This window comes from Cyprinus carpio, unplaced genomic scaffold, assembly GCF_018340385.1.
Source record: "Cyprinus carpio isolate SPL01 unplaced genomic scaffold, ASM1834038v1 S000006462, whole genome shotgun sequence".
Classification (NCBI taxonomy): domain Eukaryota; kingdom Metazoa; phylum Chordata; class Actinopteri; order Cypriniformes; family Cyprinidae; genus Cyprinus; species Cyprinus carpio.
This window is the reverse complement of record NW_024879142.1, coordinates 122,983-139,216: the sequence shown is the minus strand read 5'-3', so window position 1 is coordinate 139,216 and position 16,234 is coordinate 122,983. Positions and strand designations below refer to the sequence as shown.

General features: G+C 34.5%; 1 protein-coding gene across 3 annotated transcripts in view; it reads right to left on the bottom strand.

The window, feature by feature from the left end:
- The window catches only part of LOC109076631 (cytoplasmic polyadenylation element-binding protein 1-like), a 78,950-nt gene that overhangs the window by 52,656 nt on the left and 10,060 nt on the right, over positions 1-16,234 (bottom strand). For all 3 annotated transcript variants that reach the window (XM_042754145.1, XM_042754148.1, XM_042754147.1), the window contains 6 exons: positions 15,797-15,902; positions 14,927-15,124; positions 12,242-12,444; positions 11,911-12,163; positions 9,875-9,988; positions 9,702-9,791 (listed from right to left, as the gene is read on the bottom strand). In XM_042754145.1, the coding sequence (XP_042610079.1) occupies positions 9,702-9,791; positions 9,875-9,988; positions 11,911-12,163; positions 12,242-12,444; positions 14,927-15,124; positions 15,797-15,902 (964 nt within the window). The remainder of the gene's footprint in view (positions 1-9,701; positions 9,792-9,874; positions 9,989-11,910; positions 12,164-12,241; positions 12,445-14,926; positions 15,125-15,796; positions 15,903-16,234) is intronic.

Below are 16,234 nucleotides of genomic sequence, written 5' to 3'. Positions count from 1 at the left end.
CTGACCTGCAAATTCGCATCACGTGAAGATGTGGGACCAGTAGAAGATCGATACGTCACTGCGTGACCTCTGTACAGAATTCAAAAATGAAGGAAGCGCTATATACTTTAGCTGTAGCGCAGCGTCCTATTTTATTATAATACATATTTAAAAGATTATAAAAAATAAAATAAAAAAGAATCTGCATGGTTTGTAGTGTCAGCCGGAACAGATGATACATTTGAATGAGGACGTTTTATAATTTTTATTGCTTAGGTGTATATATTTATATGAGAGAGATACAGAGAGTACAATATAATAAGACGCTTTCGACGCTGTCGCAAAAGACACAGTACAAGCACATATTAATCCATGTTGTGATAATTGAGGAAGACCGTTTTATCTTGCTCCCGCCCATATTCGCAGCGGCGTCCGAAATAATTTTGCACGTTTAATGTCCAGTGTGACCGCGCCTTTACTCTGCTGAATAAAGTGCTTCATTCTTTTTCTGAGGAAATCCAAATCTCAAATACTCAACCAATCACATTTTGGGGTGAAAATTTTATCTTATCACGAAGCAAACAGTAAAATAAAAATAAAAACTTTATTTAACATTAAAAACTAAAAACCGAATACAGCGCTCAGCGCGTGGTCACAATAAAAAAAAAAGAAAAAAGAAGGAGGCACGTGGCGCCGGACATCGCGTTGTTTTTCATATGGATTACTTTATCACAGAATATTTGTTTTTCGGCAGCACTTATTTAGTTTAAGAAAGTAGACATGTCAGGCTTTCTATAGATATCTCTCTCATGTCTCTTCCCAAGCATAGAAACTGAAATCGGCGAAATGCGAGACGCAACAAAACGCAACAAAAATGCGAGAGCGTACCTAGAGAGCAGCGAATCGTACAAGCGTACTTATGGGTCAAAATCGAGCGGCAACCGAGCGCTCTCTCTCGTGAAGCCAATAAGGAAGTGACTAAAACTGCAATTCATCGACTGGCCGCTTGAGGCTGGCTGCAGAAAGGAGTCAATCATAGACCCTCATGTTAAAAATGCTTAACTTTACAGCAGAAAAAACATTTACAGCCTGAATTGCAAAAAAAATATTTTGGTCTATATTGCTTTAATTTTGCCCTTACATTGGCAACTGTGTGAGGGGGGTGAATTTTTTTATAACTCATCCCTTTAAAATTATGTAAAACCTTAAGTTGTGCATAATTAAGGGGCGTGGCCGCGGGTGACCGGTGGATTGCCGCTTTGCACGGCGAAATGCCGTCGCGCAAGGTGAGCGTGGCTTCAGCAGCCAGCTCCCTCCTGCGCTCATTTTCGATTTCCTCCGAGAGTCAAGCAGTGACGCGCGCGCTGCCAAGATGGCGACGGCCTGCTCTGAAGACTTTGAGCTTCAAAACCGCTTATTGAGGAGCTTTCTCCATGGATGACGCCACGACACTACGCCCATATTTTTTTTACACAGTCTATGGTCAAATGCGGTAGAGTACCTAAAAATGCATACATGTTGGCAGGTCTGCATTATAAATGCCTTACATCTTAAATGTACCCCTTTAATTGGATTTCCTTTTCATTAAAATTCTGTAACATCACATTGTCACTCAATCTAACTCGTTCAGTTACGTATTGCTCTTCTCTTCTGTGTCTACATGGCATCATTAGGTTCTGTCATTCCAGAAACATGGCTTTTCATACCATTGCTATGCTGATGACACTTCAACTCTACCTCTCATTCCATCCTGATGATCCATGTCGGTAGCTGCTCGCATCTCCAGCTTGTCTAACAGACATTTCTTGCTGGATGAAGGACCATCACCTTCAACTCAACCTTGCCAAGACAGAACTGCTTGTGGTTCCAGCAAAGCCATCGTTTCATCACAATTTCACCATCAAGTTAGGCACATCAACCAAAACTCCTTCAAAAGCAGCCAGAAACCTTGGAGTTATGATTGATGATCAGCTAACTTTCTCAGACCACATTGCTAAAACTGTCCGTTCCTGCAGATTTGCTTTATTCAACATTAAGAAGATCAGGCCCTTTCTTTTCCGAACATGCTGCACAACTCCTTGTTCAAGCTCTTGTTCTGTCCAGGCTAGACTATTGCAACGCTCTCTTGGCAGGTCTTCCAGCCAGTTCTATCAAGCCTTTACAATTAATCCAGAGCAGCGGCAGCAAGATTAATTTTAATGAGCCGAAAAGAATACACGTCACACCTCTATTTATCAATTTGCACTGGCTACCAATAGCTGCTTTCGCATAAAAATTCAAGGCATTGATGTTTTGCATACAAAACCACCACTGGCTCTGCACCCCTTTACCTAAATTCATTACTTCAGACTTATGTGCCCTCTAGAAGCTTGCGTTCTGCAAAAGTGAACGTCAACTTTGATTGTGCCATCCCAAAGAAGCACAAAAGTCACTTTCACGGACTTTTAAATTAAATGTTCCCTCCTGGTGGAATGACCTGCCCAACTCAATCCGAGCAGCTGAGTCCTTAGCCATCTTCAAGAATCGGCTTAAAACACATCTCTTCCATCTTTATTTGACCCTCTAACTTTTTCCCTCACTATTCTAATTCTATTAAAAAAAAAAAAAAAAAAAATGTAACTACCTTTCTAATCTTTTTTGTATTCTATCTATTTTCTTTTCATTTTATTATACAATTATAAAAAGACCTCTAACACTAGCTTGCTCTATTCTTTTTTTTTCTATTCTATCTGTTTTTCTTTTTTTTATTTATTATATTATTTAAAGCCCTTGCTACGTATACTGTGTTTAGGCTAACTGAGACTTGTTATAACACTTATATATCATTGCTCTTTTTGTTGTTTTTGATTGCTTCCATTGTCCTCATTTGTAGTGAGTAAGCTTTGGATAAAAAAATACTCATCTGTTTTAAATATTAGCATATTAAGAATGATTTCGGTTAAATGTGACACTGCAGACTGGAAGAATGAGTGCTGAAAAATTCTGCTTTGATCCACAGGGGATAAATTACTTTGGATCAAATAAATGCAGGCTTGGTGAAATTTTATATAGTATAAATATTTCAAAATATTACTGCTTTTGCTTTACTTTGGATCAAATAAATGCAGGCTTGGTGAACAGAAGAGACTTCTTTAAAAAACATTAAAAATCTTACTGTTAAAAAAAAATGGTTGACTAGTAGGCTATATAGATTGCAGAAATGTTATAACCACAACAGTCCAGATCAGACCTCATTCAACTATTACAAATTTGACACACTCATCATAATTAATTATACATTTATTTATTATTATACATATATACACAAGGTATTAGTAATATTATCAGTAATTTATTAGTAGTATTTTCATTATTATTATTTTGATTATTTGATTATTATTGACATTATTGTTAATAATAACATTAACAAAAAAAAAAAAAAAAAAAACATTAATAATAATATAGAACAAAAAATATTATAATAAAAAATTCAATAAAATTAAATACCAAAATATAATAAAAATTATAATACATCATATATATATATATATATATATATATATATATATATATATATATATATTACACACACCGCATTTGACTACAAGCCTAATTCCGAGTATAAGTCACCAAGAATCAAGAGAAAACAATTACATCTACAGCCACCGAGAGGGGGCTCGACGTCTTCAAGTGTAGACTACAGGCAGCACTGAGCAGCATAGAGCACCCTCTCGTGGCTGGAGACGGTAATGTTTTCTCTTAGTTCATTTCTCTCTTAGTTCATGTCAAATTAATTTTGATGAATAAGTCGCACTTGGATATACGTCACAGGACATGCCATAGTCCAGAAAATATGGTACTATATAATTATGTAAATGTAATCAAATCAAATCTACACCTAAAATATTACCACACATGGTTTTAATGCACCAAATGCTAATTTTAATGCACTATAGGGTTGTCACTTTTGTGAAAAAATCATTTTCGATTTTTTAAGACATAGGTGTTCATTGAATCGATTGTAAAATCGATTTTCCATGTCTAAAAAAAAGACATTTCTTTTTTCAACGCCAAATAACGCACGAAGACAGTAACACACGATGCGCTGCGAGAGCGCACAAGTCAGCAAAATTTTTATTTATTGGCATGACAGTTTCGTACGGAACTACCGTAAATCAGCAAAAGTCGCCACAGTAATAAATAATATGGCAGATATGGGGGACGGCCTGCCATAACAACAAGGACAGCCTTCCAGACCACATTCACTGAAGGCTTCAACCCGGCTGCATTTATGATTTAGGCAATTCCAAAACTCTCCAAGATTATTTTAAATAATGATTCAATCCACTTCAAACAACTGTTCAAAAAATGAAACTTTAAATGGACTTGAGAACAGGCCATGTGTGTTTTTTTTTTTATTGAACGTAACACCATTACAAATTTATTGGACAGGAAAACAAGTCGATCAAACATTTGTCGGGGTCCAGAGTAGAGCCGTTTGTTTCTATTTCACTGTGCGTACCAGCTGTTGAGAAGACACGCTCCGACCGCACTGATGTCCCAGGGACACTCAGGTACAGCTGCGCAAGGTGGGGGATATTACTGCCAATTTTCCACCACAAAAGCCGGGTCCTCCTGTCAGCCGATCACCCACTCGGTCTTCTCCTAACATCGCCTCGAACAACATCACTCCCTCCCTCAGAGATCGTTCTCTTCCACGCCCCCGTAACTAAACGCCTCCATTCGCGCCTCGCTGCTCCCCGACACCGCGTAAAAGCTGCCGTTGCCATGACTCGAACATTGAAATCATTCGCCAGACATATTCTAGGGTTTTGTCAATGCTTATGTGAATCACAGCATTATACGCCGCGCACGCTTTGCGAAATTGCTGCTATTTTCTGTATTCTAGCGCCAGTTGTCGCAACGTCCCATAAGCTACTGCACTTTCGGAATTCTTTATTTTCTTTTTCTGCTTATTTGTGAGTTTTGTTACATATATATATTTTTAAATTGTTTAATTCTTTTTAAAATTAATAGTGTACATATTTGGTTAAAAATCGATTCCCCTATTTTCATTTTCGAAACTGTTTGTTTGCGGTTTTGGTCAGATCGATTGTGCAATCCGAGCTTTTTCGAACTAAAAGTGACAGCCCTAATGCACCACACCCCCTTGCTGTTAACGCAACACCTCAGCTTAGGCATACATACAAATAGTAACTGTACTGTGAATGAGAAGGAGGAAAGAAAAGAAAAACACTGACACAGAACCTAGGAGAGGTGTGGTATGTGTTAGTTTATGTGTAATTATTTCATTACTACTATTTCTATTGTCATTTTCATTATTATATTATTATTATTATTATTATTACTACTGTTATTATTGATATTACTGTTTCATCGCAATATCATCATTTCCATCATTAGCAAAATTGTTTTATATCATTTCCATCATTAAGCATTATGTTATTATTGATATTTTGTATTTTTAATATTATTGCTGTTATTATTAATGTTATTATATTATTATTGATATAACTATTTCTGTTATAATAGCATTAAAATATTATCATCATCACCATATTTAGTATTACTATTGTTATTATTATTGCTGTTATTATTGTTGCTATTATGTGATATACGATTTTATGTATTGCACCCTTATTATTGATATCACTAATAATTTCTGTACACACAAAATATCACCATGCTTTTAGCATTACATATTACTACTAAATTTATTGTTATCACTGTAATGCCGTTCTTGAAATCAAAACTATTAATATAAATATTACACACACATATATATCATGCTATATATATATATTTATATCCTTCTACTATTTTTCATTGCTATTTTATTCATTGTTCTTGCATTTATAATATTAATCAAAACCCAGTGAACTCGAAGTGATAATCAAATAAATTTGCTAATCAACCCAAAGATTCCTTTCAAATAAATTTAAGGTGAAATAAATATTTTCCATTAATAGAAAATAAATGAAAAATGTAAGCAGAACATTGCTTAAAAATGGTTGTTCACCATCACATTAATGATGCAGATATGTTATTGTCAAAAAGTCAATCTGGTAAACAGAGACCAAAGAATTAGGAGCTGAGCTGTAAATCGCTCGGTATGAAGCTGTGCAGAAGAATCCTGGATTCCTACCTGAGCTCTACAGAAGAACGGGCGGGCTGACTGTTAGCATATTTTGGCACATGGAGTCACTCAGATCTCGGGTCCAATATGGACCTACAGAGGGAACAAGGAAGGAAGTGAGGAATATCCACAGGCTGATCCCACAGCATATGGTATATCTGAGTTCTGCTCTAATGTACCTTCTTGGTAAACTTGGGGTTTTTATCTGCACAAATGCAGTGCGTCACAGCTTTCAAATAGCTCCTCTGACTTCTGAACGTCACTCTGCCAGACCCTAGATGAACAAACGCAACACATTCACTCTATGGCTGAAGCAACAGTAAGATAAAAGTAGAATATATATGTGTGTGTGTGTGTGTGTGTGTGTGTGTGTGTGTGTGTGTGTGTGTGTGTACATACAACCAATTTCTGAATGAAAATAAACTGGAGGCCAAAAGTTTGGAATAATTGAGAAATTGATCTAATGCTCACCAAGGCTGTATTTATTTGAATAAAAATACAGTAAAAAATTGATTTTGCAGCTTAATGTTTTGTGGAATAGATCTAAATAGATCAAAAGAACAACATTCAATCGAAACAGATTTCTATAACCAATATGTCTGTTATGATTACACAATTATAAATGTCTTTACTGTTTATTTTCGGATCAGTTTAATGTATCCTTGCTGAATATAAAGTATTGATTTATTTTTTTTATACCCCTCCTTTTGAATGGTAGTGTATCACATTTTCCATTAGGATATTGTAATATTATGAATTATTAACTGTGTTTAACATTGATGATAATACAAAATGTTTCTTAAGCATCATATCAGCCGTAAACAGAATGATTTCTGAAGCATCATTTCTGAAGACTAAAGTAATGAACCTGAAAATTCAGCTTTGCATTATAGAAACATTTTACAGTATATTCAAATATAAAACCTTTAAATTCTAATAATATTTCACAATATTAGTTTTAACCTTATTTTTGATCAAATAATTGCAATCTTGGTACACACAAAAGACTATTCCAAGCATTATTATTATTCCAATTATGCCAAACTTTTGGTTGCCAGTATAAAATCTACACCTATTTTTTCACTTTAGATAAGAGGAGAATGCACAGACCTATGGGATATTTGTGCTTGTCTATGTCGATGCCTGCATACATGACCTCTCCGAAGAGCTCTTCCATGATGTGGGCCAGACTCTCTGCATTCAACGTCCCATGCAGAGCACCCACAAACACCGTCTTACTGCAGGATAGATGCTGGATGGGGTGGTGGATGAAACTGCTGTGTGAGATAACCCACGGGATGACCATGCACCGTGCAGTAAAGTGAAGGAGAGAGCCGGGTCAGAGGTCAGGGGTCGGTGCAGCGTTTTAGAGTGCATGTTATTCTCACATCTTTGCTGTGGATCTGCCTGCTGGACAAGTTTGTGGTAGAACTCCAAGATTATCGTCAGACTGGAGCACAGGCCTGCATGAGCGACTTCACTGACTCCTCCCAGTCAAACAGCAGATACATATAACCTGCAAAAACATACAAGACGTCAAATCAAAGCACTATACACATACTGTATATATGTGTGTTCATATACTGTATATATATATATATATATATATATATATATATATATATACACACACACACACACACACACACAAACACACACTTATTTTAATTATTTATAAAATAAAATCTACACATACTGTGTGTGTATATATTTTTCGTATGTATTTTTGTATTTTTACAATCTCTGTATTTTAACAATCTCTGCAGAATTTCTATTATTTGAAATCATTTGATAATTAAAGGGACTTTTCATTTAGATTCATGGTAATCAAAAACAGTTTCAATGGCACCAAATAAACTAGGTAAAATAATAATATATTATAAATGTAAATACACAAATATGTTAATATGCATAAATTAAATTATTATGAATAATTAAAAATGCTAATCAAATCTAATTTTAATAATTAGGAAGCAGTCTGCGTGTATCATATTCATATAAAATATCAAATGAAAACTAAATGTTTCTTGGTAAAATCTCATTTTTACTTTATATAATTTAATAATTAAATGGTTTGATGATCATTTTATTGTCACGCTGAAAGGCTTTAAGTAGGTTATGATGGTTATCGAAACCTATGAAGAAATTTTAAACAATTTTAATTACATAAATTAAACTGACATAAATTACTAAACCTGGCAACATTTAATACTACTGGAAATAAATAAAAAGTAAAAAGTGAATTAAACTAAATAAAAAATTATAATAATAATGAAAAATAGCGCATATAACAAATATTACAAAAAAGCTAAATCAAAAATAATAAACTCATAATAAGATATTAAAGAATAACAAAAAACTAGGTATAAAGGTGCTGATACTGAAGATTCTAAAAATATTTAGTAAACAAAATCTAAGTAACATTGCGTTGTGTATTTTATAAAATTTAGCAACAATTTCCCAGCAAAATATGTTTGAACACAAATGGTGATGATTGATTAGCCTTTTTTCTCTTTCTGTGTGTTGTTGTCTCTGTGCACTGGAAGCTTATGTCACTAAAACAAATTCCTTGTACGTGCAAGCCTACTTCGCAATAACGCTCTTTCTGATTCTGATTCTAAAAGCCTTCTGTTTCCTAAGAAAAAGCATGAATAATACACCAGAAGATGACACGTAAAGCTTTATATGGTCAAGCATCAAATATATTTCTATATTGGTCCATATATTGTTGAATTATAGATAAGATATAATTAGGGCCGGGACTTTAACGCGTTAATTGAGATTAATTAATTACACAAAAAATAACGCGTTAATTAAGATTAATTAATTACAGAAAAAAATTTCCCGCCATTTTTTAATAACTTATTTTTGCACCGCGGAATGTTCTCACTGGATGCATTTCGGCGGACCAATTATACTGAAGCACCAACTAGCGTTCGCATATCACCGGCGCAGCACATCGAGCCTCAAGTATCACCTCAACGCAAAAAACAATATAAGCAGCTAGCGTGGACTTTACACTTTATGTTGAAACTATGTATTATTTGGTTGGTGTTTGTTACAACAGTTTATGTTGAACTCTTTATTGTTTTGGCCAAGTTTATTGAGAGTTGGGGCTTAGTATGTTATGGCCTTCTGAAGCACAGAGAGATGTTTCTAATAGTCAGGGTTTCCAATGTCTGAATGTAATTGACAGTATTGTGTATTACTTAAAAAACTTCTTTACAGAAGGTTCCAGCACCTATAAGCTTCCTGAATTTCTGAAATGTACTATTCTAAATTGTTTTCTAAATATGCTATTGCTACACTTCATGGCAAAAATTGCACTGGCCTGCTAGACTTGGTTGAACAAAAATAACTATATTTGTTGCTTAAGCTTATGTATTCAGTCATTATTCAATGGTATACAATAAATCCATTTGAAAAAAAAATTACTTCTCACTGTTCTCAGGTTCAAATATTTATATGCGATTAAAATGCGATTAATTTCGATTAATTAATTACAAAGCCTCTAATTAATTAGATTAATTTTTTTAATCGAGTCCCGGCCCTAGATATAATACTATGTGATAAATTCTGCTGTTACCTTGTGGAGCAAAACGTGGATGATTTCCATCTTTACCAGGCCAATCCACTTTCAATGGACCAAAAACACTAAATGTGTTCAACACACTCGCTACAGAAACAGAAAAGTTGATTGTGTTCAGAACCATAATACAGAATAAAAGTTACATCTCAAATGAGTTTCAGTCAGCACACCCTCTGTGATGTCCCATGGCACTCCTCCCAGAAACACTTTACAGGAGTAAACAGGGTTTTTGTAGTGGCGTAGAGGAAGGCTTCCTTCCATGGTGTAAATGGCATCATTTACAGCTGTGAGAAACAGTGAGTCATAAAATCACAACAATATTAATAACAGCTGTAGACAGAACACACGGCTTTTAAGATGTGTTTTTTAAATGTTCCACCATTTTAAAGCCTGATATATATATATATATATATATATATATATATATATACAGTACAGACCAAAAGTTTGGAAACATTACTATTTTTAATCTTTTTGAAAGAAGGTTCTTCTGCTCATCAAGCCCTGCATTTATTTGATCAAAAATACAGAAAAAAACAGTAATATTGTGAAATATTATTACAACTTAAAATAACTAGTTTTCTATTTGATTATACTTTAAAAAAATAAATTTATTCCTGTGATGCAAAGCTGAATGTTTCAGCATCATTACTCCAGCCTTCAGTGTCACATGTAACATCCAGTCTATCACATGATCATTTAGAAATCATTCTAATATTCTGATTTATTATGAGTGGTTGGAAACAGTTCTGCTGTCTAATATATTTGATCAATAAAAGGGTAAAAAGAACTGCATTTATTCAAAATAAAAAATAAATTATAATAATATATATTCTAATAATATATTTTCTTTACTATCACTTTTTATCAATTTAACACATCCTTGCTGAACAAAAGTATTGATTTTATTTAAAAAGAAGAAACAAAAAAAAATTACTGACCCCAAATTACTGACCAGTAGTGTATATTGTTATTACAAAATATTTATATTTTAAAAACATAGCTTTTATTTTTTTTTTTACTTTTTATTCATCAAAGTATCCTAAAAAAGTATCACATGTTCTGAAAAAATATTAAGCAGCATACTTTGATAATGAATCATCATATTAGAATGATTTCTAAAGGATCATGTGATAATGATCCTAAAAATTCAGATTTTCATCACAGAAATAAATTATAATTTCAAGTATAATAAATTTAAAAACAATTATTTTAAATTGTAATAATATATCACAATATAAAAAAAAATTCTGTATTTTTGATCAAATAAATGCAGGCTTGATGAGCAGAAGAAACATCATATATATATTATTTAAGAAATGGAACAGTTTAGTGAACATTTAGACAAACTATAAAAAGGAATGTGTAAAAAAGTATGTAAAAAATATGTTTGGTGTGATTGTTGGTTTGTTGTTATATGGCTAAAATAAATATCAGTTTTCACTCTATATTTCCAAATAATATGTTTTAATAATATCACATTAAATGCTTCTTTTTGTGATCAAAGCTTTTTTTTTTGCCTATGGATATAAAACATATAATGCAATTGCAATATACAGTGATGATTGAGATGAACAAATAGACATTGCATCTAATAGATCATATTTGATACATTTTAATATGGTATCTCTAAAAAATGTATGCATAGACAATGAAGTAAACCTAAGTTGTTTCAGTCCAGCAAGTGTTCATCTTAAAATATTACTAACATTATTAGAATTATTTGTATGTTTACTTCATAAAAATCAGTAGAATTCAAATCAAATAGGCAGATGAACCACCACCTAATATATATTTTTTTTAGCTCATACTAAAAGGCGTTTTACATGTTTAAAATGTATAAAATATCAATAGGATGTCAGAAGACATGTAGTAGATTCAGCAAAGTTTTGATCATGTTAATAATTTAGAAGCCTTAGAAATTGCATATATTGTGATAAATATGATACAGTAGGCTTTACAGGATTCATTTGACACGATGTAAAATACTGAAAACATGCAGCTAGTCATTTACATTCACACTGTATCACATTTTCAACATGGCATGTCAAGTCAAAAATAGTTCAACTTCCAAAAATGCTTCACAGAACAGCTGCTTTGAGTTTCTGAGCTGTGGCTAGCAGTTTTTTTAAAAGAAAAGTTTTAGTCAATTTAAGAGTAATGCTGCCTCCTGTTCTGTTTAGCAGGGTGGCTAATGTCACTGTACCTGCAGCTTGTTTATGCAGTTGTGCCTCTCTCTCGATGCAGAACTTGGGTTTGTTCAAGGCCAAAGTGTCCCAGCCGGGCCAGATAGGATCTGTGGACCAGCACCCAACCACTGGCCCCTCGGCTGAGGGTGGCCCCTCGACCTGAGCACTGGAAGCGTTTGTGAAGGTGTTCAGGGGGTTCTGCTTTAAGCAGGCATCTGTGTCCAGTTTCACACCCTCCACCTGCAGTCCAGGCAGCATGAGACACCAACGCTATAGAAACAGAATCTTCTAAATCATCCATTGCACTCTTTAGGGTTTTGGGTATCAGAGGGGAATGCTGTTGCTCACCAGGTGGTCAGATCCAGATGAGATCATGCAGTTCTCTGAGTTGACGGGGCTGCTGGATCCCGAGTGTAGCAGAGAGTGAGGTTCGAGCGCCGCCTTCAGGCTGGAGAAGTGCTCCAGTGGTTTTCTAGATGCAGACTCAAGGGCCTGGAAGGCGTGCTGCTGACCCGAATCACTGCCTTTTGAGGCACCCAAGACATCCAACGCTGCAGGAGAGAATCAGTGTGATTTTTATGAGACATGCTATTTACTGACTGAGCAACTTTATATATTTATTTTAATTATCCTAAAAATTGCATATTTTGGTGAAAACATAATTGCCAAAAATGTGTTTAAAATATAACATACATACATAAATATGCATAACATTCATTATAGAAAACCAAAAAAAAAAAAACAACACATTCCACAAAAAAATAATAATAGTTTCGCCAATAAACAACATCCGACCATCTAATAATCATCACCTCATCATTAAAGCCGGTGTTCTGTCGATTTGTCCTACGCTGTCAGATTTTCCTACCTCGCACTAAAACAGTGGGTAGTACAATTCCACAACGAAAAATGCTACTGTAAAGTTAAGGTTTATTAACGTCTACACCTACCACAACCCTAATCATACCCTTACAGTACTGCAAATACAGCTAAACCTACCCTTACAGTAATGCAGATATAGAAGGGATCCAGCTTCAGGAAACCAACAATAAATATTATTTTCTACCAATTAGATTGTGTTTTTAATAAAGTCCACACCTACCCCAACCCTAAACCTACCCTTACAGTAATGCAGATACATTAAATATCGTTGTTTAGCATGAGACAAAAGGACGCGATATTGATGTGCGCGTGCGCAGTAAACCCGGGTAGGAAAATCTGACAGGGTAGGATAAAATGTCAGGACACCGGTTCTCTAATCAGCAGTAAATTCCATCAGGTGTGTGATTTCACATAGAGCAGCTGTTACTACACAGAGCCGTTGTTAAATGAGAAGCTGCGCAAATCCACAGTCATTTTCAGCGTTTATTTGCGCATCTTTTCAGGCTCTGTGTAGTAACAACTGCTCTATGTGAAATCACACACCTGATGGAATTTACCGCTGATTAGAGAACCGGCTTTACTGACGAGATGAGCATTAATGATCGGCCGATCTGGATCGGAGCAGCCCTAAATATCAGGCAGCACAAATGTTTTCGACATTGATAACAATCAGAAATGTTTCTTGAGCAGCAAATCAGCAGATTAGAATGATTTCTGAAGATCATGTAACACTTAAGACTGGAGTAATGATGCTGAAAATACAGCTGTGCATCACAGAAATAAATTCCTTATAAAAATATATTAAAATAGACAACAGTTATTTTCAATTGTAAAATTTATTTCACAATAATACTGTTTTCACTGTATTTTGTCAAAATAAATGCAGCCATGATGAACATAAGAAACAAAATAATAAATTACAGTCAGTAGTTTTGAAATGTAGCATGTCTAAACCAATAAATAATACAAAAATATTTATGAAATATAAATATAAAAATAAAATATGAGTATTAGCTACTTTTTAAAAACTGCCCAACTTCTCGCACACCAGTGCGGTGAATATGGTGGCATGTTTATCATTTGTGTATATCTGTCTGAAATTCTGTCCGAAAATAACACTACTCTTGTGAAAACACTGAATGAATGAAAGAAGTGCTGGATGAGACAGCAAGACATCAGAAACCTGCTTGGTCTGTCTGTCTGTCTGTGTGTGTGGTGTGTGTGTGTGTGTGTGTGTGTGTGTGTGTGTGTGTGTGTTGTGTGTGTGTTGTGTGTGTGGTGTGTGTGTGTGTATCCCTCTGTTACTGGATTTGGGTCAGAACACACCTAAGGCACATCATTGCTTTCATTTAAAACATGGATGGACATGCATTTATGCTTGTAATCTGAGATAGGGAAGCTAAAGGGAAAGTCAAAAAGAAATGCAAGCCAACGCTGATGAATCCAGCATTCTTTCCTCTGTGAAAGGTGTGAAAATGATTAGTTATGAGTGAGAAATCAAGATATGAGACATTACTACAGTTCAGACCTTCCAGAACAATCCATCAAAACTGCTCTTGAAAGATCTGAACCAAATACAAAAACAATTTCTTTATCATTTCCCTCCTGCTTTTCAATGTTTTCCCATATAATATAACAACACTATCTGAGGATTATGATATAATAAAAAATACTTTTAAATAAATACAAACACTGTCTATAGGTACAGGATTAAGTATTTACATAAAGAAGAGTTTAAACGAATGAATTTCAATGAAGAATATTCAATTTACATGATGCACTTTACAGTAAAATATACAACTCATATAAACAATATAAAAGTATATAATACATTACATATATATTTTATAAATTATATAAAAAAATACACTGATTGTAAATTAACAATATAAACAATATTCAAGTCAATTATTATTTCTCTTCTCTACAAAAGGTTTTCAACAAAAAAGTAAATGTATCTTGTTTAAAGGGATGTTTATATATTTTATGTTTTATATTTTAATTTGTAGTATAAAATATTTTATTTATCTGTATATTCCTAGATAATCGAGACAAAGCTCTGATAAAGTGTCTGAATGTAGCTTGAACAGACAGACAGGAGTGGGCCATTCAACATTTTAAACATCACTCTCGTCACACAGGTTCACTCACGGGGCATTTGGGAGCAGGGCTGGGTCGACCACTGGAACTCTGGGTGGCTCCAGGGCTGCTGGTTCCAGGAAGGGAAGAACACAGACAGCGGGCCCAGAATGAGCTCATCAGCACTGGGCACGGCAGCCAGAGGATCCTGCTGCTCTGGAGCAAACAGCATTCTGCTAACCAGCAGAGAGCAGGCTGTGCACGAACCATCTATGAGAGAGTTATAAATGTTGCATAAAAGTTTTTTGTTCTTTGAGATGTTTTTGAAAATGTCAATTGCCATTCAAAACTAATTTTTCATTTGTAATACAACATATTTCTGAGTAAAAGCGGAACTCTGTCACATAATGAGAAAAAAAACTGAGGTCGGGTCTTGATTTTAAGCAAAAGGATAATGAATAGTGTGGGTTACATACCAGGATGCTAAAGAAATTCTTAAATACCTTTTTGCTGACTGGTTAACATTTTCCAATAGTCTGTGTGGGCTCAATGACATCAGCAGAAGAGGAAAGCATCAGACTATCAGAGCTTCAGAGTATATGTTATTACTGTACAGTAATAACATTTTACAATAAAGCATTTATTAATCTTATTTCATGTTAACTTCAACATTAACTAATTATTCAACTATTCAGTATTATTTACTTGGACCCGAGCTAACATGAACAAACAATGTTTTGCTCATTGTCAGTTTTATCTTGACATGGGACAATGGGACATATGACTTTGATTAAAGATGATGAAGGAATAACTGGCAGTGATGTACTGTTCAGAATAAGAACAGAAAGATATATTAATTAGGCAATTATGACCTGTTTTTCAGTGTCACATTCACTTGATGGCATCGGTGTGTGTGTTTGTTTGTGTGTGTTTATATCTCACCTGGGATGTGTTTCCAATAGTTCTGCGGGTTGGCTCCTGTGAACAGCCCAAAGGCCCTTTGAGGTCCATGATCTCCATAAGCGGCCTTGCCGTGTTTTCTCTCTCTCTGTTAAAAGAAACAGTGCACATGCACAAGAGGGTGACTGAATTGCCATATTAGCTGAACATTTCTTTTAGATCTACTTGCAACTAGTTAACTAAAGTGAAACATTACTAATACTTTACTTTTTGCACATGCATATTCAGCTTGCTAGGATGTGTGGCTATACTGGCCTCAAAATTATGGATAAACACTTTTGAGACAGCCAAACTTTGAAAAACTCCACTTAGTGTTAAGGGACACTGTCTTAAAACCTAGTGACCTCTCTATTTAGACGTTAATTATACTCCTTTTTTTCTCTATTTAATACTTAATGCTCATCATCTTGTTAATTCTTC